Raw genomic sequence first — 20669 nt, forward strand, 5'->3', positions numbered from 1 at the left:
ATCCTCCCTGCCCCACCCAGGGCCTTTCTCTAAGATCTCATCTGCCTTGTCCCCGCAGGGTGAGGTGGGAGACCCCGGACAGAAGGGCACTAAAGGGAATAAGGGTGAACATGTAAGTGACCATGACTTTTGACTTCTGACTTCTGGCCTTTAGCCTTGTTTCTACCTGGTTTCTGTCCCTGTTTTGGTGTCTCTGACTCTCCTTTTTACCCCAGGGCCCTCCTGGACCCCCTGGACCCCTTGGTCCTGTGGGGCAACCTGGAGCAGCGGTAAGTGACTGATGTCCCGTCTGCCCCCTCCCTGCCCACCCCCCAGGGGCGCTGGCAACTTCCAGTCTGCCCTCAGTTCCCCTTTGCCCTTGGGGTTGAGCTTGGGAGTGGGGGCTCTGGGCCTGGTGCCCAGCTCGGTGTGAGGTTTGTGAATAGAGAACTCCTAACCCACGACCATCTCTGTGTCCTCGTCCCTGCCCTCCCTCCACCTCAGGGAGCAGATGGGGAGCCTGGAGCTCGGGGACCCCAGGGACACTTTGGAGTCAAAGGTGATGAAGGAACGAGAGGATTCAATGGGCCCCCAGGTCCCATTGGCCTACAGGTGGGTTGGGGGGTAGAGGCAGGGGCTGAGAGGTGGGGTCAGGATGGGTCTGACGACCATCCCCTGCTGCTGAGGACTGGGGAGGTGGGGCAGAGGACTGGGGGGCATGTGGGATCGGAGGGAAGGGCACTGGAGGCTCCGTCTACCTGGAGCTATGCTCTGGTGCGTTGGTCATCTGGGTCTGTGCCGTGTACCCCTGCACAGGGTTTGCCAGGCCCTTCGGGTGAGAAAGGAGAAACAGGAGATGTGGGCCCTATGGTGAGTGAGACCCCACTGACAGTGTGTGACCCTCTGGCCCTAACCCCACCTACTAGTCTCCCCCTATCCAGCTCCCCCAGCATCCCCTGCTCCCTGCATACTGCTTCCTGGCGGGGCTGCCCCCCTCCCCTGCTACCCCGCCCCTCACGATGTCTGTCTCACCCAACCCTCTGCCATTCCTGTGTGCTTAATGCTCTTTCTGTCTCTTCCGTTCCCCATCTCTGCTGTATCTCTTTTCCCCAGGGACCACCCGGCCCCCCAGGACCTCGAGGCCCAGCTGGATCCAATGGAGCTGATGTGAGTCCTCTCAGCCTCTGTCCCTTCAGATCACTCTGGCCAGTTCTGCCTCCCTTTCCCCAGACTACAAACTCTAGTCTCATCTCAGCTGCCATGAGAAGTCACTGGCCCTGGAAGGCCTCCCACTGTCTCACTGCTGTGACCTCAGGGTGCTCATTCAGGCTCTACCTCCTCCCTTAAGCAATGATTCCTACTTCTGTTCCTCTTCCAGGGTCCGCAAGGTCCCCCGGGAGGTGTTGGGAACCTGGGTCCCCCTGGAGAGAAGGTAGCTGGGAAGGGGGTGAATGAATGGACTTGTCCTGGGCGGGGGGTATCAGGGTTGGACTTTTGCCAGTTTTGATTGGGGGTGGGGCAAAAGGGAATGAGATGTGGGGAATATCAAGATTTTTCGGGGAAAGGAGGTTTTTGACCCGAGTCTCCTTGCAGGGGGAGCCAGGAGAGTCAGGAGCTCCAGGGGTCCAGGGCGAGCCAGGTGTCAAGGTGAGTGAAATCTCTGAGGCCTTGCTCCCTAATCCCCATCACCCTCCTCAACACCAGCTCCCGGTTGCTGTGACCTCCCGGAGCTGGAGCTTCTCCACAGCCCAGGAGCCTGTTCTCCTAATCCTCTGTGAGGCTGGACCCCTGGGTCTGAGTGAGCCCCATGCTCTTTCTTTGAAGGGAAGCAGGACCAGAGGACTCCCTATGGGCTTGACTTTCTGTGTGCATCCCCCTGTCACTGAGGGGGTGGAGGGGAGGCTGAAGGTGTCTTGGAAGCAGGGGCTGCGTCCTTGATCTTCAAGACCCCTTTGGGACCATCTGTACCCTCTACTCATCCTTCAGGGCCCACGCGGGGAGCGTGGGGAGAAAGGAGAGTCGGGGCAGCCAGGAGAGGCAGGACCACCAGGGCCTAAAGGCCCTGCCGGTGATGATGGCCCCAAAGGGAACCCTGTGAGTTTGGGGGGAGGGGCTGGGAAGAGGGCCTTGTGAATGAGAGACCTGGGAATGTGGGTGTGTGTGAGTGGGAGGGTCTTGCAGTAGGGGGAACCCAAGAATGGGGGGCCATTTGGGTGGAAGGCTCTGGGAATGAGGTCTCCTGGGAGGGATGTTTGGGATCTGAAATCCAGAGAGAGAAAGTGAGAGATGCCTTCTAATTAATTCCCTGAAAGCATCAGAAAGCATGAAGTGCATGAGGTGGGGAAGAGAGAGTGTGGGAGACTATCTCCCCAGGGTGTGCAGGTGGGTACGGCCTGCAGAAAGGGAGAGTGTGACATGTGCCCTGGGGCTCTGTGTTGGCTCTGGAGGCTTAGGGGGTTGTGACCTTGACCCTGTTCTCCACATTAGGGTCCTGTTGGTTTTCCTGGTGATCCCGGCCCTCCTGGAGAAGGTGGCCCTCGGGTGAGTCTTCCCTAGGGAGCAGAAGGGGGAGAGAGGGTGGGCTCCGGTACAGGGCCTTCGTGCGGCTGATGGGCTTGAGTGGGGGAAGCTGGGGGTACGGCAGGGCAGGCAGAGGGATGAGAGGATTGGCAGTTTTGGGGGTGATGCCAGCCAGGTTGGGGCAACCCCTGACCTTGCTTCATCCCTGCAGGGCCAGGATGGTGCGAAGGGTGACCGAGGAGAGGACGGCGAGCCAGGACAGTCTGTGAGTGACCAGTGACCCCTCCCTCCACCACCGAGCCCAAGCCTTCAGGCCCATTACCCCCTTTTTATACTCTGCTCCTGAAGGGTCCATTGGCTGGAGGCTAAACACTCACCCACCCCTATTCCTCCCTCCATAGGGATCCCCTGGTCCCACTGGGGAGAATGGACCCCCTGGACCACTTGGAAAGCGGGTAAGTGAGGTGGACATCTGGGACCTTGAGGGGCAGTCCTTGGGCAAGGTGGATGGAGGATGGGGCAGTGGCAGATGGGATGGTCGGGGGGTGCCTGGGGATGGGGTGCATGTGCGTGAACATTTGTATTTGTAAGTGTGCCGTTTATAAGTGAGTATGTCTGTTCCTGGGTATGTTCTTGCGGGGGGCGGGGTGGGGATAGTACTCATCAACTGATCAGAATGCACACTGGAGGAAGGGGCTAGCTTTCCCGGAGGGCCCCTGCTAGGCTAAGGATTAACCCTCTAGTTGCTGGGGTAGAAGGTGGCGCACTAGATGGTGTGTGGGCAAGTGACTCTTTGCTGAATACACAGAACTCCTCAGTATTTTAACAACTGGTACAGCTGTACCAGCTCATCTGTCAGTCAGCTTCTGTGACTCTGTTGGTGCGTGCACAAGTGTGTGTGTGTGTGTGTGTGTGTGTGTGTGTGTGCAGGGGGAAAGTAGCTGAGCCTGGAGGCTCACTACGTCATTGACTTTTCCTTCCTGTCTCCATCTGCAGGGTCCGGCTGGCTCGCCTGGTCCTGAGGGGCGGCAAGGAGAGAAGGGAGCCAAGGTGAGGGCGAGGCTATCCTGGATGCTGGAATATTCCCTCCATCTCCTGGCACCTCTGGTTCCTCAGATTCCTCTCTCCAGATGTCTACCCCATGCTGAGCCTCTTGTCTCGAGGGAGGTTCCCTATACTTATTCCTGTTCCTGCTCCAGGAGCTCCTGGGGTTTGGCGCCTCCTCTCTGCCTCATCCTGTCCACCTTGGACCCCCCTACCCCCACCCGTACCCCTTTCCTTTGCCCTTTAAGACTCATTCCTTGTACATGTTTCAGGGGGATCCTGGTGCTGTGGGTGCCCCAGGGAAGACAGGCCCTGTGGGCCCAGCAGGCCCAGCAGGGAAACCTGGTCCTGATGGTCTAAGGGGACTCCCGGGCTCAGTGGTGAGTCATGGAGCGGAGAGGCTTGGCTGGGGGTAGGAGGGGTCAGGGGCCTTTGGAGGGGTGCCTGTGTGGGGACAGTTCTCCTGATCTCTGTGGTCCTCTTGAATCTGCAGGGTCAGCAAGGCCGTCCTGGGGCCACAGGCCAGGCGGGGCCTCCAGGTCCTGTGGTGAGTGACTCTGGATTAGGTGGGGTGGGTGGGGGTGAGGATGGTGGTGCCCTTGGGCAGTGGGCATCCAGCTGAAGCCCTGGAGGAAGTGGGAAATGGCGGTGGGGAGAGCTTGTTCCCACCTTTCCATGGAGAGAGTGACTTCCTGTCTCCTCACAGGGACCCCCGGGGCTTCCTGGCCTTCAAGGTGATATTGGAGCCAAGGGCGAGAAGGTGAGTGACAGACATGCGGCCAGGTATCTCCCCTCAACCTCACCCCGGAAGCCTATGGGGACCCTGAGTGCCTACCACTGTGCTCAGGCCTCCAGCACCGAGGGGGTTCTTACTCAGCATCTTACCCAGCATCTTTGGGGGTCCTTACTCAGTGAGGATTGTTCACAGGCCCTGCTCTGTCCTCAGGCCCTGTGCCCAAGTCTCTCTTGTGTTCTGGGCTCTGACCCCTGTGGGCTTTTTCTTCTGCACCCACATGTCTCCTCTCTGCCTCCCCCGACCACCTGTCCGTTCTCCAGGGTCACCCAGGTCTCATCGGACTGATCGGGCCCCCTGGGGAGCAGGGAGAGAAGGGTGATCGGGGACTTCCTGGCCCTCAGGGCTCTGCTGGACAGAAGGGAGAGACGGTGAGGACATGGTCTTGGAAGGTCTGGGAGGATGAGTGTGGGGATTTGTGTTGGGGGTGGAAGGGAGGAGGTGGAGACTCAGCTGGGGGGTAAGGGAGGGGGTGTGGAGGAGGACCCAGTTGAACCATGCCCCTCTCCTTCCTAGGGTATCCCGGGAGCATCTGGTCCTATTGGTCCTGGAGGGCCTCCTGGCCTCCCCGTGAGTACCCCATCTGTTCCTCACTAAATCCCCTCAACCCCACTACTCCCCCCTCCATAATCCCCCAATGGCTTCCATGGCAACCACCAGCCTAAGCAGAATAGGCCCCAGTGTCCTCCATATGTCCTCACACCCGCAGTGTTCCCCCCGATCCTTCCAGGGCCCCCCGAATATCCCTGTGGTCCCTCACGCCTTCCCCTCCTTCTTGTAGTAAAGCCAGGGTCCTGTGGACTCATGACTTAGCCTCTCCATTCCTCCACGTCCCAACCGTCCCCTGTGGTGACCGTCTCTCTCTTGTTCCTCATTTCACAGGGACCTGCTGGCCCCAAAGGAGCCAAAGGAGCCACAGTGAGTGACCCCCAGGCAGCTGTGAGCTCTGCCCCCGTCCCCCAGCTGGACTTGATGCTTTCTCTCCAGGGCAAACATGCTCCCTCCAGTGGAGCTCCTCATTCCCAGCCCAGAGACTGACTTGACCCTTCTGGGGCCTTGATTGCATGCGTGACCCCTTGACTCCTCCATGACCTCATTTACTCCTTTGGCAGGGCCCAGCTGGACCCAAGGGAGAGAAGGGCGTCCAGGGTCCTCCAGGACACCCGGTGAGTTACATGTCAGGGCCTGCTTCTCTGCCTCGGCCTCTCTGTCTCTGTGTTTCTCAGCTTCCCCCTCCTATCAACCTTGTCTCTCACCCTCTCCATCCGTCCCTCCAACCAGGGCCCCCCGGGCGAGGTGATCCAGCCCCTGCCCATCCAGATGCCCAAGAAGACTCGGCGCTCGGTGGACGGAAGCCGCCTTATGCAGGAGGATGAGGCCATACCGACTGGGGGGGCTCCGGGCAGTGCTGGGGGGCTGGAGGAGATCTTTGGCTCCCTTGACTCCCTGCGGGAGGAGATTGAGCAGATGAGGCAGCCGACAGGGACCCAGGACAGCCCCGCTCGCACCTGCCAGGACCTGAAACTCTGCCACCCGGAGCTGCCTGACGGTCAGTGCCCGCCTCAGGAAAGAGTGTAACGACAGAATGAAAAGCAGAATGGACACAGGAACTCCGTGGGGAAGGTGTGGGGTAGGGGTGAGGGTCCAGGGGCTTGGAGCAGCAGCTCTTTACCAACTAGGTCAGAAGGCTTTCAACATTTAACAACTGATCTGGTCCTACCGGTGCGTGCCGGCTCACGATCAGCCCGCTGTCTACAGGAAGTGACAAACATACACACGTGTACACACGTGTTTGCATTTACAGACGGGCATGCGTGCGAATCTACGACCACATATCGTACCGACGTGAGGGAGTCAGTGCTCCTGCCTCCTCCGTCGGGAGCCTGGGGGTACTGCTGCAGGGAGGGGTGCCACAGGCGGGCAGGGGTGTAAGGTGATGACGGAGTGCGAAGTAGGGTGGGCAGCGTTGTGGGGTTCTGGGGGACAGTGGGACCTGGAGACTGAGGTCATGGTGGGGAGGGGTGGGGGGGAGGGTGGGGGGGTTAGAGCAGCAGGGTGGGGAGTGGGAAGAGGGGCAAGGAGCGTCTTGGGTCCCGCCTGTGGGGGCCCTGACCCTTCCCTCTCCCTCACCCAACAGGAGAGTACTGGGTCGACCCCAACCAGGGCTGTGCTCGGGATGCCTTCCGGGTTTTCTGCAACTTTACGGCGGGGGGGGAAACATGTGTGACCCCCAGGGATGACGTCACGCAAGTGAGAGCTGGCCCCTGACTTCCTCCCCTGCCCCACTCACAGCCCCAGTGGCTTCTGGGATTCTGGGACAGGCGCCCTGGCCCTACAGAGCCTGCTGCCCCTTCTTTCCTTGACTCTTCACTTCTCACCACCAGCCCGCCGCTGCTCACTTTGTCTCCTTCCCTTGACAACCCAAGACAAAGCTTGCCTTTTGTTTACCCTCAGTCAGTCCCCGGCTCCCGCTTTGGCCCCTCATTCTCCCGCAGCCCTTTCTGCCCACCCGTTCCCTGCCCGTGACCCTGCCCGTGACCCTGGCCCGGGGTCCCCGCTTCCGTAGATGCTCCACAAGCCCTGCTCTGTCTGCCCCTCACTCGCTGGCCTCTCTCCTGCCAGTTCTCTTACGTGGACTCAGAAGGCTCCCCGGTCGGTGTGGTCCAGCTCACCTTCCTGCGGCTGCTCAGCGTCTCAGCCCACCAAGATGTCTCGTACCCCTGCTCTGGGGTGGCCCAAGATGGTCTCCTGAAGCTCCGGGGGGCCAATGAGGATGAGCTGAGCCTGGAGACCAGCCCCTATGTCAAGGAATTCAGAGACGGCTGTCAGGTGGGAAGCAGGAAGAGCTGGGCCCCGGGGGGGGGGGTGCATCCTGGAGTCAGGCTGCAGGAAGACCCTTTGGGCAGAGGCACCCAGGAAGAGCAGGAGTAGTCCCACTTCTTTGTGTCACATACACCCGAGGGAGCGCTGGCGGGGGTGAGGAGGGTGGGGCTCACCTCTGGGCACACACCAGCATCACCCAGAGTGAGCCATGCAGGCTCGTGCACATGTTCACACGGGTTGTGCGACAGAGGCCTGCAGGGGTGCAGATCAGCCCCCGGCCCGTGAGGGCGCGGGAGCGCACAGACACCCACGGTCTGTACGTACACCCCCAGCGTTGCCCGGCCGGGGTCACCCAGGCATACACATGGGGAATCAGGCCAGATATTGTCACAGTTACACCACAGACACCTGTTTACACAGCCCTGTGGGGTGACCCAGACTCGCACAACCACCACAGTGGATAATCTCAAAGACAAGCCCAAAGCCGCAGGGACTGGCTCGTGAGCCCATGTGCGTGTGTGCGTACCCACGTGCACACGTACACGCATATCCAATCTTCCTAGCTTTCCCAGTCCTGACTCTCTGGGAGAAATTTGAGGAAGGAAATCTAGCAAGTCTGACCACGTGCCAAGGATTGGGCGCTCAGAGGAGAGGCCAGCCCGGCCCGAGGCTGGGGCGTCTGTGGGGCGTGCGCACGCCTCCACCACGCTCACTGCTCCCTCTCCCCCTTCTCCCCCCAAGACACAGCAAGGCCGGACGGTGCTGCAGGTGCGGACACCTGTGGTGGAGCAGCTCCCAGTGCTGGACGCCTCCTTCTCAGACCTGGGGGCCCCCCCTCGGCGGGGAGGGCTGCTGCTGGGGCCCGCCTGCTTCATGGGCTAGGACCTTCTCTGTCTGACCCTGTCCGCTGAAACCAGGCCCACCTGGAATCCCACAGCATCAGCTCTGTGCCATCTCCGGAGAGGGCTCCTCACCATCTAGGGGGCTCTGGGCCAGGGCGCCGAGAGCCCCCAGTCAGGGGCAGACCAGGGGAGGGGTGAAGCGCACATGTCGGGCGCCCCAGGGGAGGGGTGGCATCTGGGGCTCTTGGCCCTCCCACCTGGAGCCTGTGACCTGTTAGACAGCCGGGACCCTTATTTAAAACTCACCTCCCAATCACCCCCAAACAAGTGGAAGAGAAGAGAAAGGACACTGTGTATTTTGTATTTAAAAGTAATTATATTAATTATTTAAAGAGTGGAGAACAAAAGAACAAAAAAAGATAAAGAGAGAAATGCCAACAAAAATCAGCAGATTTTGGAGGCAGGGCTCCCCAGGGGTGAGCCCTGGCACCCTCCTCCTTGCCTCAGGGCTTTCCTCAGTGACTGTGGGGGGACGTTTTCAGGCCAAACCCCACCTCCCTCACAGCCCGCCTGCAGCACCCACTGTGAATGTTGGAATATATGGTCTCCTTTGCCTCAGGGTCTGACTCTCTCTGCCCAGGGTGGGGCTTTCTCCGCTCCACCTCCTGGGTGTTTGGCTCCCTGACCCACACACTGGCTGTCTCTCACTTGGTCTGGGGCTTGCAGGACCTGCCTGCGACTTGGGGAGCAGGTCGCATCCCCCAGGGGGAACTGGAAGGGTGAGGGGTGAGAGCAGGGCCTGTATTCAGTACTGTTGAAATATGGAAATTCATCCTTATGAGCTCGTCAATCCCATGGCTCTGAGCCCCTGAGTATCCCACTGCCATCCTGGCCACCCTGGTCCCACCCCTGAGCACCCCCACACCTTCCCTGATCCTGCTATGGAAGAGTTAATGTGTGGCATCTGGATGGAAGGGACTCCCAGGACCTTGTCTAGCCCTATGACCAGTGTCCGTTCTGACTGATGGTTAAATAATGTGATCATCTCCTCCCCGGGGCACACATGTGTGGTGCTTGTGTTGTTATTTCAACCCCGGACCGACCAGTACCCCTCTTTGCCGGCTGAGGCTTTCCCAGAAATGGAAGGCTTAATCCCTTTCCCCAGGGGGCCTGTCCTTTTGTGGTATCAGGGCCCAGAAAAAGTTCATAAAACCTGGCTGACAAGTCCAGACTCACCAACTGATCTCCCAGTGACATCAGGTGGAGAGCCAGGGCTCTGTCTGACACGGATGCTGGATTGTTTCTGGGTGAGGGTGTGCCTGTCTTCCTTGTGTCCAGGTCAAACATGGCCTTCCTGCACCCCGGGCCCCATCTTTAGGGACCTCGGGGCTGGAAGGGGGCCTTACATGGTCTAGTCCAAACTCTTGGCAAATGAGGAGACTGAGACCCACGTGCAAGACAACGTTTCTTGCCCCTGTGCCTCTGGTCACCTCATCCTTCCCCTTCAGGTGTGCCGTGGTCCTGGCAGCGGGTGTGGTCGAAGGCCACCCACACCTGCGCATATTACCGGCTATGCCCTTCCAGGCTTCTCTCTGTGTCAAGTGCACAGTCCTCGGCCCGTCGCGTGCTGTGCCGCCCCCACTTACTCCTTCCCCAGCAGCCCCTCTCAGGGCTTGTTCAGTAGCTCTGTGCCCTCTGGGTCTGGGTAGGGCCCTTCTGTTCAGGGCAGCTGCTCAGCCAGGCATCCCTAGCTGGCTTCCCCGCCTCTCCTGGGGTTTCCCATCCTCACACAGCGTTTCCTGGCTCCCTCCCCTCCCGCCCGTAGAATAAAACTTACTCCGGGGCCTCTTCCCAATCCTCGCTGGAACTCGCTTGGGCCCATGTGTGCTTGCCGGTGGCCTCAACCCGCCCCCCCCAGGCAGGCCCGGGAGGGACCCCGAGTCCCGGGACGCAGCACCCCGCCCCTCCTGCTGGATCCCCGACCGCACAACCTTGATCGTCCCCGTCCCGAGGAGAGAACTCCTTTCTCTGAAACCCTAGAGTGGTGGAGCAAGCTCAATGTCGATCCAAGGAAGCTCTCTTATGGGGTCTAGAAGCCCAGCCTGGCATCGATGGTGGGCAGGAAAACCGTTTGCAGGTGAAAACAACAACAAAAACAACCCCCCCAAAACAAACAAAAAACCCTTCTCCACGCATCTCCGCCTCTGCTGCCCCCTGGTGCCGGAGCCAAGACCTCGGCCCGCCAAAGGGCCTGCGGAGTAAAACGCCCCTAACACGCTGCCCCTTCCTTTGTCACCCACGGAACTCCCACTCTCCCAACCCAAGAGGAGGCCGAATGGAGGGGAAGCCCCCTGATCTCATCTTTTCGGGGTCAGGCGGTGGATGGGTTTTTGGGATCACTGACGCCCTCGGTCTCAGTCTCCAAGTCCCAAAGGCTTCGCGCAACCCCCTCCCTTTCCTCCTGGGCCTCAGCTCAAGGGAAGATCAGACCTAAATAGATCCTTGCCCACACCCACTCCCAGCCAGCCTGGGCCAGAGCTGAGGCTTTTCCGGGCTCTCTCTGCAATTGGAGCCAAACCCACAGAGGTTGCCCCCAGAGCACAAAGGGGAGTGTCCCCAAAGGTCACTTTTGGTCAGATGCTCTGAGCTCAGAGGGCTTTTCTCCACGAAGCAATGCCATACATTCACTCAAATAACATTTATACATGGCAGTTGGGTCCCAGGCCAATCCACAAAAGCCTATTTAGCTAGAAGGCCAACCAACCCCAGACAACAGTTTTACGAGCGATTCTGTGCCAAGTTGCAGCTGAGAATGTCAAACCACAGCCCTCTCCTTGCAGCGGGACTTTTGCCTCCCGTGGGACAAGCAAGAGCCTGGCTCTAAGGAAAGATGGGAGGATCTGAAGGGCAGAGGTGGGAGTTTTGGGATGGCGCTGGGTGTGGGTAGCGCAGGGGCCCTGATATCTAAGCATGTGGGTGCTGGTAGCAGCTCCAAGGGCTGTGGGCGGTGGAGGCTTCTGGATGGGGCGGGGAGTCTGTAAAGAGGAGAGAGGCAGAGACTTTGGGGAGCTACCTTGGGTTTGATTGGGTCAGAGCACAAACTTGCAGGAAGGGCTGGGTTCTGAAACTCATGACTGCCTCTCAAACAAGTTTAACTTGAACCCAGTAAGGAGGAGGGAGTCACTGATGATGTTTGGAAAGATAAGTGATATGACAGATGTGTGCATTAGCAAGGCCCCACCCAGGTTGGATGAAGCTGTGAAGGGCCTGGACACAGGCCCACAGCCAAACAACCTCAGGGAGGTAGTGAGATTTAGCGCGAAGGCTGTGGGGATGGGTGCTCTAGCCCTTCACACTCTTGGAGCTGCTTCTTAGCCTCGCGCTGAGATTTTTGGCATCGTAACTTATGTTACGATACGATACTTATGATACATGGTCAAAAAACAACTTGTAAAATTCGGACCGCTTGGATCTCTGTACCTGGGAGCACTACATATCCCAGAAGGCCTCAAGATCCTTGGCTGTGTTGCATGCTGGGATTTGTAGTTTCTGCATGGATCAGGGTAGGTGGGGGTAGAGACAGACAGGGAAGGGAGTGGATCAAGGTAAGGCTGTAGTTGCCTCAGAAAAAAGTGCCTGTGCAGTAGGCGGTGGTGACCCAGTTTTGTGGGTATGTAGCCCCTATTCCTTCAAGTTTGGTGTGGTCAGCAGAGAGTGTTAGGGCCGTATCCTAACAGGCCATGGTAACGTTTCCCAGCTCAAACCTGTGCAGGTGAGCAGAAATCACCCCTGGGTGCTTGCCATTGGCTTCCTTTTACTTTTTTATTTTCTCACCTTCAGGGTAGTTTCATGGGAACCGGCACTACCGGCTGACTGCCTTCTCAGTTGGGAAGACCTGTCCCACTAGTCCCTGAACGAAGACCGGGGACATCTATAAGGGCACCTCCTTTAGGGTTACCCTCAAGCAGCCAAGATGGTAGAATAAGCCTCAGTGAGAGCCAGCCCACCACACTGCCTTCCCTCAGGTAACAGGGGCATGACAAGCCATTGGTTAATTTGCTCTGCCTTCTCTTTCTAGTAGTAACATCTTTTTAAAAGACTTTATTTTTTTATTTGAGAGAGAGAGAGAGTGCAAGAGAGCACGAGAGAGAGAGAGAGCGCGAGCGTGAGCCAGCACGAGCGGGAGGGAAGGGGCAGAGGGAGACGGAGAAGCAGATTCCCTGATGAGCCAGGAGCCCTACGCAGGGCTCCATCTCAGGACCCTGGGATCATGACCTGAGCCGAAGGCAGACACCCAACTGACTAAGCCACCCAGGCGCCCCTCTCTCAGTAACATCTTACTTCCAGGTGGAAGGCCTTTTGAATAGGTACGTGGTTTTCTAAAGCATAACAGATAAAAGCGACACTGGATACTATGGCAGCTGGTGTAAAGGTCACGTTCCAGGTCTTGCCACTTCACCTCTACAGGGCTGGGTCGTGGTGACACATTCCTGTGTTATGTTCATGTCTCCCCTCAGTCTGGGCCGTATTGGTGGGTCACACAGTGGGTCAGTTCTTCTCACTAACTCAGGTACACCTATACTATTAGTGCTGGTAGAGATTTCTTATGACTCTGCAACTTTCCACTACCTGCATTTTTAACACCTTAATATTTTCCCTACCTTTCAGAATTGAAAATCTATAGAAATAAACAAATAAAAATTAAAAACTAAGAAACGTGTTTCAGAGATATTCAGGTTAGGGAGAAGATGGGAAATAGCACCCCATTTGATTGGAGCCCTGGTGGCAGAGGACATCAGACAGAAAAGTCTGCTGTGGCAGCTGGTCTAGGCCGAGTAGGGTTGAGCAGACTCAGGGCGGAGGAGGGTACTGACTGATGCTAGCTGGCGGCTCTCTCTGCATTCCTAACCAAGGCTTCTCCTGCATGTAACTTGCCAGTGGTGTTTTGCTTCTGGTGGGGCTACTTCTTTACTATGAGCTCCCGCTCGTGCTGGCTCACGCTCGCGCGCGCTCTCTCTCTCTCTCTCTCTCTCGTGCTCTCTTGCATTCTCTCTCTCTCTCAAATAAAAAAATAAAGTCTTTTAAAAAGATGTTACTACTAGAAAGAGAAGGCAGAGCAAATTAACCAATGGCTTGTCATGCCCCTGTTACCTGAGGGAAGGCAGTGTGGTGGGCTGGCTCTCACTGAGGCTTATTCTACCATCTTGGCTGCTTGAGGGTAACCCTAAAGGAGGTGCCCTTATAGATGTCCCCGGTCTTCGTTCAGGGACTAGTGGGACAGGTCTTCCCAACTGAGAAGGCAGTCAGCCGGTAGTGCCAGTTCCCATGAAACTACCCTGAAGGTGAGAAAATAAAAAAGTAAAAGGAATCCAATGGCAAGCACCCAGGGGTGAGCATCAGTTTTCTCCTCTGCAAAATGGGAGAGCACTTGCTCTATCAAGGAATAATCCCCCCGTTAGTGACAACCTTTGCACTGGAAAGAGAAGGGAGGGGAACTGGCCACACTGCCCTGGTTAAATCTCCTTGCCTTGATCCCTGCTGACACACTGGGTCTGGGGCACACTGCTCCCCTTTCAACTTCTGATCTTAGTGCTGTCAAGACTCTGTACTTCTAAAGTTTCTTTTCTTTTCTATTCTTTCTTTCTTTATTCAATTTTTTAAAAAAAGGTTTTATTTATTTATTTTTGCAAGAGAGAGCATGAGTAGGGGTAGGGGGAGAGGGGCAGAGGGAGAAGCAGACTTCTCACTGAGCAGAGAGCCCGATGTGGGAACTTGATCCCAGGACTCTGGGATCATGACCTGAGCCAAAGGCAGACGCTTAACTGACTGAGCCACCCAGGTGCCCATCTATTCTTTTTTTTTTTTTTTTATTTTAAATAGGTTCCACACCCCATGTGGGCTTGAACTCGCAACCCTGAGGTCAAGAGTCACATGCTCCACAGACTGAGCCAGCCAGGCGCCCCTAAAGTTTCTTTTTGTTACAAACATAAAATCTGATTCAGAACAGCTTAAGCCCCAAAGGAAACTTATGATAAAAATGTCAGGGTACTCAGGATTTGAAGGAAGGGTTGACTTCATAGGGAAGAGCAAGGGCAGTTCTGAGACCTCAGGGGTTCATAGACTTTGTCCCTGAGTGTGGCCACAAACACTGCTCCATCAGTCCACTTTCAACCTCTGTGTGTCTGGGCTCTGGTTCAGGTTCCTGGAGCTCCAGTCCTGGTGAGCTGTCCCCCTGAGAACCAACTTTCTACGTCTGGTGGCCCAGTGTGACAGATAATTTATATGAAGCCCTAGGGGGGTGTAAGGGAGGTGTTGGGGTCACTCTTCCCGCATAAGGTGGGATAATGGAGAAGACACCCCAAGAGGTGCTTGCTATCTTTCCCTCTATGCAGACCCCGTTCTGTAAGTTTGATCAGCATGATCCAACCAGCCTGTTCATGACCATATTAGCACTCCCTGACTCACCCTCTCCCCAAGGGCCAACGAAAGTCATTTTCAGCGGTTATAGCCATGACGATGTCATGAGCTGTTTAATCCCAGAGTCCAGCATCTCTGTTGTTTGCATTTTGCTGCTTTCCTCTTCAGCACATAAACATCCATGACCATGATACCCAGGGCTGCATTATGACTTCTACAGGCCCTACGCACATTTGCCTTTCTGGCCTTTTCCTCAAAAAAAATTCAGAACTGTATTTTACGACTGTGTTGTTATACAGATAAATATATTCATATTATATATTTATATATTAAGATATTTTCTTCAATCTAAGAGTTCATTTTCTATTTTAAAAAGAAATGTAAACATTTTCATGAACCCCCAAAAGGACTGTGGACCCTACACCCTGTGTCTATTGTGCCAAATGGATAAGTGGACTCTCACTGTGTCTTCATCGAAGATTTTATGCTTTGTTAATAAAAAAAGATCCCTCTTCCTGTTTACTGAATTTTATCTTGATCAGGATATTTTGTCTAATGTTAAAAAACCCTGCTTTTTCTCATTTGCTTTATCTGGTTTCTATGTGATGCCTATCATCTATTTTTAGAACTTTCTTTAATGGAGAATTTCAAATACACGAACATAGAGAGAATGGTAAAATGAATCTTCTGCTATCCATCAGCCATGAGTTGATAAAAATTTTCAACTCATAGCCAATCTTGTTTCATTTCTACCTCACCGACTCCTTCCTCCTCATCTGGATTTTTTAAAAAAATTTTATTTTATTATGTTATGTTAGTCACCATACATTACATCATTAGTTTTTGATGTGGTGATCCAGGATTCATTGTTTTCGTACAACCCCCAGTGCTCCGTGCAGTACGTGCCCTCCTTAATACCCATCACCAGGCTAACCCATCCCTCCACCCCCTCCCGTCTAGAACCCTCAGTTTGTTTCTCAGAGTCCATCGTCTCTCATGGTTCGTCTCCCCCTCCGATTCCCCCCCTTCATTTTTCCTTCCTACTATCTTCTTTTTTTTTTTTTTTTTTAACACATAATGTTTTATTTGTTTCAGAGGTACAGGTCTGTGATTCATCAGTCTTGCACAATTCACAGTGTTCACCATAGTACATACCCTCCCCAATGTCCATCACCCAGCCACCCCATCCTTCCCACCCCCCTCCACTCCAGCAACCCTCAGTTTGTTTCCTGAGATTAAGAGTCTCTTATGGTTTGTCTCCCTCTCTGGTTTCATCTTGTTTCATTTTTCCCTCCCTTCCCCTATGCTCCTCTGTCTTGTTTCTCAAATTCCTCATATCAGTGAGATCATATGATACTTGTCTTTCTCTGATTGACTTATTTCGCTCAGCATAATACCCTCTAGTTCCATCCACGTCATTGCAAATGGCAAGATTTCAGGGTTTTTTTGATGGCTGCATAATATTCCATTGTGTATATATATACCACATCTTCTTTATTCATCTGGATTATTTTGAATCCATCCCAGATATCTTATGATTCCGTCTGTGAACTTTTCAGTAGGTAGCACTGAGATAAGGACTCTTACAAATATGAGCACGATTCTATTGTCACATCTAAAAATTAATAATCATTCTTATCATCAAATATCCACTCAGTGTTCAGATGTCCTAGATTGTGTGTATGTGTGTGTTTGTTCAAATCATGATCCAAATGGAGCAGATAAAACTCTTTGAAATCTTTAAAAACGTATTTCCTGGGGCACCTGGGTGGCTCAATCAGTTAAGCATCTGACTCTTCATCTTAGCGCAGGTCTTGATCTCAGGGTCATGAGTTCAAGCCCTGCATTGGGCTCCACGCTGGGCATGGAGCCTACTTAAAACCAAACCAAACCAAACCTTATTTCCCTAAGTTATTTTTGCTTACTTTTTTTATTATGGAAAAATTTAAACATATGAAAGCAGCTTATTTTTTCTCTTTTTAAAAGAATTAATAAGTATTACTTTTCTCAGTTTTCATTTTGAATACTATAAATATCCATAACATAAGACATACAAGGAAAGCCTTTTGGGTTCTCAATAATTTTTAAGAGTCAAGAGAGTCCTGATTGAGGGAGGAAACATTGTAAATCACTAATTTAAAAGAACTCTTAAAAATTATTCATGCCCTGTCCGCACCCTTAGAGATGTGGATTCAGTTCATCTGGCATGGGGCCTAGGCAAAGGTACTTTTATAGAAGTTCTCCGGGGTGATTCCAAAGGGCAGCCCGGGTTGCGAACCTCTGCTCGGAGACCCGTAGGAAATAAGCAAAGGGACAGAGTAAGAAAGGCAACCAAATGCCCTAGGTCTGAAAGGGCCTCCTGGGACCTGCTGCATCTAGGAGAACTGCTTGCAAAAGCCGGCGCAGAACACCCAAATACCAGTGGCTAAAAACAAATCAGAATTAATTTTTCTCATATAACAAGAAATGTGAGGAAGACAGCTGGTGGTGTTGGTTTGACCCTTGTCGATGCTATCAGAGCCCAGACTGTATCTTTGTACTCCACCCTCTCACAACGTCACCCTTCCTTCCGTGTACTTGTCCCCTCGTGTCCCCAAAGTGGCTGCTACAACTCGCTATCACATCAACAGTCAAGATGGAAGAAGTAAGTCATAGTGACACAGCTGCATTGGTTTCTTTAGCAAACTTCTGCTTTCGGGTCACACAGCCGTCCTTAATTGCAAGGAAGTCTGGGAAGGGGAAAGAGGGGTCAGGATGAGTGTGGTGGGGGGTCAGCCAAACCACGGTGTCTGCCGCACACTAGCAGGACCGGTATGTGGGAAGTCCATATCCAACTTCCTTCCCTGGGCAGGCCTTGTGCAGCTGAACAATGGTGTTAATTTTAGACTGAGTTATAGCCATTAAGTCAGCAAAGTATGGCAGCACGGGGTGAATTCTGACATTTTCTTTGGCTAAACTATAAGCACATTATTATTATTATTATTTTTGTTATAGCTGCTGTTCTGTTTCTGTCACTGTCAAATGTGACATTCGTCAACTAAGAAAAGATGCGTTAGAAATACCTGACACCATTTAGCTGCAAACATGCCCAATACCGCACCTTCGTGTCTTTATTTATTTATTTTTTATTTTTTAAAGATTTTATTTATTTATTTGACAGAGAAAGACACAGCAAGAGAGGGAACACAAGCAGGGGGAGTGGGAGAGGGAGAAGCAGGCTTCTTGCTGAGCAGGGAGCCCGATGCGGGGCTCGATCCCAGGACCCTGGGATCATGACCTGAGCCGAAGGCAAATGCCTAATGACTGAGCCACCCAGGCGCCCCTTGTTTTGTCTTTAAAGACCAACTTTATGGTATTGCAAGTATTTTGGAGACACCAAGGCTCGTATCTGGCCCATGTCGATGCAACACGGGAAATTGAAAAGTGTAACTGCCACTGAGTTGTGATATTGGTTTATTACTACAAAGAAGTCTCTGCCAGGTCCTTTCTGAAATCATTAGAGATGGCCCCACACTCACCACGTGCCCAGTGCCTGGGATCCTTCCCCATACTGTTTCTGGGGCTCACAGAACCTCACTTGCTCCTTACTAACAAGCACCATGGAGGTGTGTGATGTTGGACAAGGCACCATGAAAGGTATGATTAACAAGAAGATAAACAGCTTGTGAGCCAAGCTGTTAGTGAAAGCCCTGTGCCAGGACTGGAGGAAACCAGAAGGGGAACAAGAATCAACTGGTATGTTTGAATTCTGAAAACTGCATATCCCACATCCACATTAAACTTGGATCTCTTCACCAATTAGTAAAAATGGATCCAAATTTAGACGGTCCTTAAACAGCAAGATGCGTTTGAGCTGTGCTAATACATTAGCCGCTAGTTACATATGGCTATTTAGATTAATAAAAATTAAATAAAATTAAAAATAAATTTCCTTAGGGGCGTTAACCACATTTCAAGTGCTCAATAGCCATCTGGGGCTAGTGGCCACCATATTGGATTGCGCAGATGTAGAATATTTCCATCATTCCAGAAAGTTCTATTGGATAATACTGTTTTAGAGGCCAAACAGGTACACAGATCACTGGAGTTTAATGATTTAAGTAAGACATACATAACTACATGGCATATGTCTCTGAGAACTCAACTGGCTGGCATTGCTAACAAATTAAAATCATCTTGAAAGAATGCATATTGTAGCTATTCTACTGATGCTCCGATAAGGCCAATGACCTTCTCAGATACTCAGAGACAGGCACATCAATAGACTCCTCCATGGCGGAGTCATGGAGGAAAGCGTGCTGCTCTAGGTGCCTCCAAAACAGCCTCCAAAAACTTCAAGAAATCCCTAGCGGGAGGTTTGTCAGTGAAACAAAATAAGCAGTCTATTTGTTTTTAATCTTCTGCTTAATGCTTTGCCTCGAACTGTTGGCCTTTCAGCCAGCACCGATGGGTAGATTACATTGGAACTACTCCCCCCATTAAGGCAAAAAACATGTTTTTAAACAGATGATTTTTATGGGAATTACGAGACTGTTTTATTGGTAAAAGCCACTGCACAATCCCCCACTTCTGGATCTTACTCAAGAAATTGTTTAGAGACATGGCATGGCAGAAAACATTAATTGTTCCCCAATACCCATAATCCCTGATTCCTTAATAGGATTTTCCATTTCACAAGGGCACATGGACTTCCCGAATAAGTACTGGTTTCCCATCTTCCTCTCCAGCGATGTACAGCCACACATAAATCCTGTCCAATGAGCTGTATGCAGAACTGCTGTGTGCAACTTCCAGAAGGTGCCCTTATAAAAAGGGAGATGGGTCCTTCTTCCCCCTTGCCCCTTTCTGCTGATTGGAATGGAGACATGAAAGCTGGAACTCAAGCAGGTCATATTGGAGCTGAGCGGGAAGAGCCATGTTGAGGTTGGTGGAACAAGATAGAAGGAAACTGAACCCTGACACTGTTAAACACCGTACCAGCCCTGGGGTTCTACACGAGAAAGAAAAACGTCTGTCTTGGTTAAGCCACTGTCGCTCTCAGGATTTTCTGTTTCTCCCAGCTCAACCTAATCCTATGTAATATGATGGCATCTCTGCTTCTCATCTCTGCTTCTCAGCAGTGGGGAAGTGGAATTCCAGAAGTTCAAAGTGGTAGCTTTTCCAATTTCCAGAATTGCATTAGTAAATTCAAATAACATACCCAGGGACAGGTGAAATCACCACTGAAACATTTTTGGTTTTCTGTAAACTCCTTTAATGTTATCTCAACTGCTATCACCTTAGATACTTTCTCCTCCACATGCCCCAATATTCAAAATAGCCCTCTTATTAGATTAGGTTTTCCTGATTAAAAGTTGCTGGTGATCCTATACCCCAAGGTTCCTAGAATTCTGGGATATTTTTCTTGGCCCAAAGTGTTTTAATAGAGTCTAGGATGTCTCCAAATGGAGCTACCATTGCAACAGGTCCGGAAGGACAGACCTTGGGGCTATTTGTGCTGTTCTACGAGAGGATCTGGCTTGATCTTTAGAGCAAAACTCTTTAAACTCACATGGCGAATAAAGGAGGTGTGCTGAAGTGCCCCCTTTCTGTATGTACCAGGAAAAATGTGTTCGTAAAGTTTATGAGCTCTTTGTCTTTGTGATTTCCTTTGGCTTGGTTCCCAGAACTTTTCAATTGCGTGAGTTGGAGGTTTGCCAAGATTATTTCTATGGTTGAAGGGTCTGTATGTGGTAGAATTGGACTGTTGGGTGCTTCCTTAACTTCTTTTGTAATTTTATTAACTTGCTAGTGGGCCTGTTATGTTTTTGAGATTCGGATATCCTCAAATCTAATGAGCTGTGACCAGACAAGACACTTTATTTCCATCTTTCCTTGCTTGTCTAATTCTTTTTCACTTTTCAGTTCTCTAGCAGTTTCACCTGCAGATGGTTCTGCCTCCACTGAAAGCTACTAAGAGAGGGACTACGTATTTTTAGAGAAAGATTGTAAACTCTTCTCTGCCTGCCCAGTATGGTAGCTACTAGTTACAGGTGGCTATGACAATTTAAATTTAAATAATTTAAAATTAAATGAAGATTTCAACTCCTTAGTTGCACAAGCCATTAGCATCTTCAATGCTCAGAAGTATATGTGGCTAAATGGCTACTTTATCGGACAGCTCAGACACAGAACATTTCCAGCATAGCAGAAAGTTCTATTGGACAGCACTGCTCTAGATGTTTCCTGATGCTCACATTCACTTTCCAGGT

At 52.3% G+C, this 20669-nt stretch overlaps 1 protein-coding gene across 8 annotated transcripts in view; it reads left to right on the forward strand.

Moving 5' to 3' along the window:
- The window catches only part of COL11A2 (collagen type XI alpha 2 chain), a 29076-nt gene extending 20457 nt beyond the window's left edge, over positions 1 to 8619 (forward strand). For all 8 annotated transcript variants that reach the window (XM_036072330.2, XM_036072332.2, XM_036072336.2 and 5 more), the window contains 23 exons: positions 59 to 112; positions 216 to 269; positions 484 to 591; positions 796 to 849; positions 1093 to 1146; positions 1358 to 1411; positions 1573 to 1626; positions 1966 to 2073; positions 2467 to 2520; positions 2711 to 2764; positions 2901 to 2954; positions 3496 to 3549; positions 3816 to 3923; positions 4037 to 4090; positions 4250 to 4303; positions 4600 to 4707; positions 4853 to 4906; positions 5219 to 5254; positions 5449 to 5502; positions 5618 to 5885; positions 6474 to 6586; positions 6959 to 7165; positions 7901 to 8619. In XM_036072330.2, coding sequence (XP_035928223.1) covers positions 59 to 112; positions 216 to 269; positions 484 to 591; positions 796 to 849; positions 1093 to 1146; positions 1358 to 1411; positions 1573 to 1626; positions 1966 to 2073; positions 2467 to 2520; positions 2711 to 2764; positions 2901 to 2954; positions 3496 to 3549; positions 3816 to 3923; positions 4037 to 4090; positions 4250 to 4303; positions 4600 to 4707; positions 4853 to 4906; positions 5219 to 5254; positions 5449 to 5502; positions 5618 to 5885; positions 6474 to 6586; positions 6959 to 7165; positions 7901 to 8041 — 1953 coding nt within the window. In that variant the 3' untranslated portion in view covers positions 8042 to 8619. The remainder of the gene's footprint in view (positions 1 to 58; positions 113 to 215; positions 270 to 483; positions 592 to 795; positions 850 to 1092; positions 1147 to 1357; positions 1412 to 1572; positions 1627 to 1965; positions 2074 to 2466; positions 2521 to 2710; positions 2765 to 2900; positions 2955 to 3495; positions 3550 to 3815; positions 3924 to 4036; positions 4091 to 4249; positions 4304 to 4599; positions 4708 to 4852; positions 4907 to 5218; positions 5255 to 5448; positions 5503 to 5617; positions 5886 to 6473; positions 6587 to 6958; positions 7166 to 7900) is intronic.
- Positions 8620 to 20669: the final 12050 nt, after the last annotated feature.

Source organism: Halichoerus grypus, chromosome 9 (assembly GCF_964656455.1).
Source record: "Halichoerus grypus chromosome 9, mHalGry1.hap1.1, whole genome shotgun sequence".
In the NCBI taxonomy this organism is placed as follows: domain Eukaryota; kingdom Metazoa; phylum Chordata; class Mammalia; order Carnivora; family Phocidae; genus Halichoerus; species Halichoerus grypus.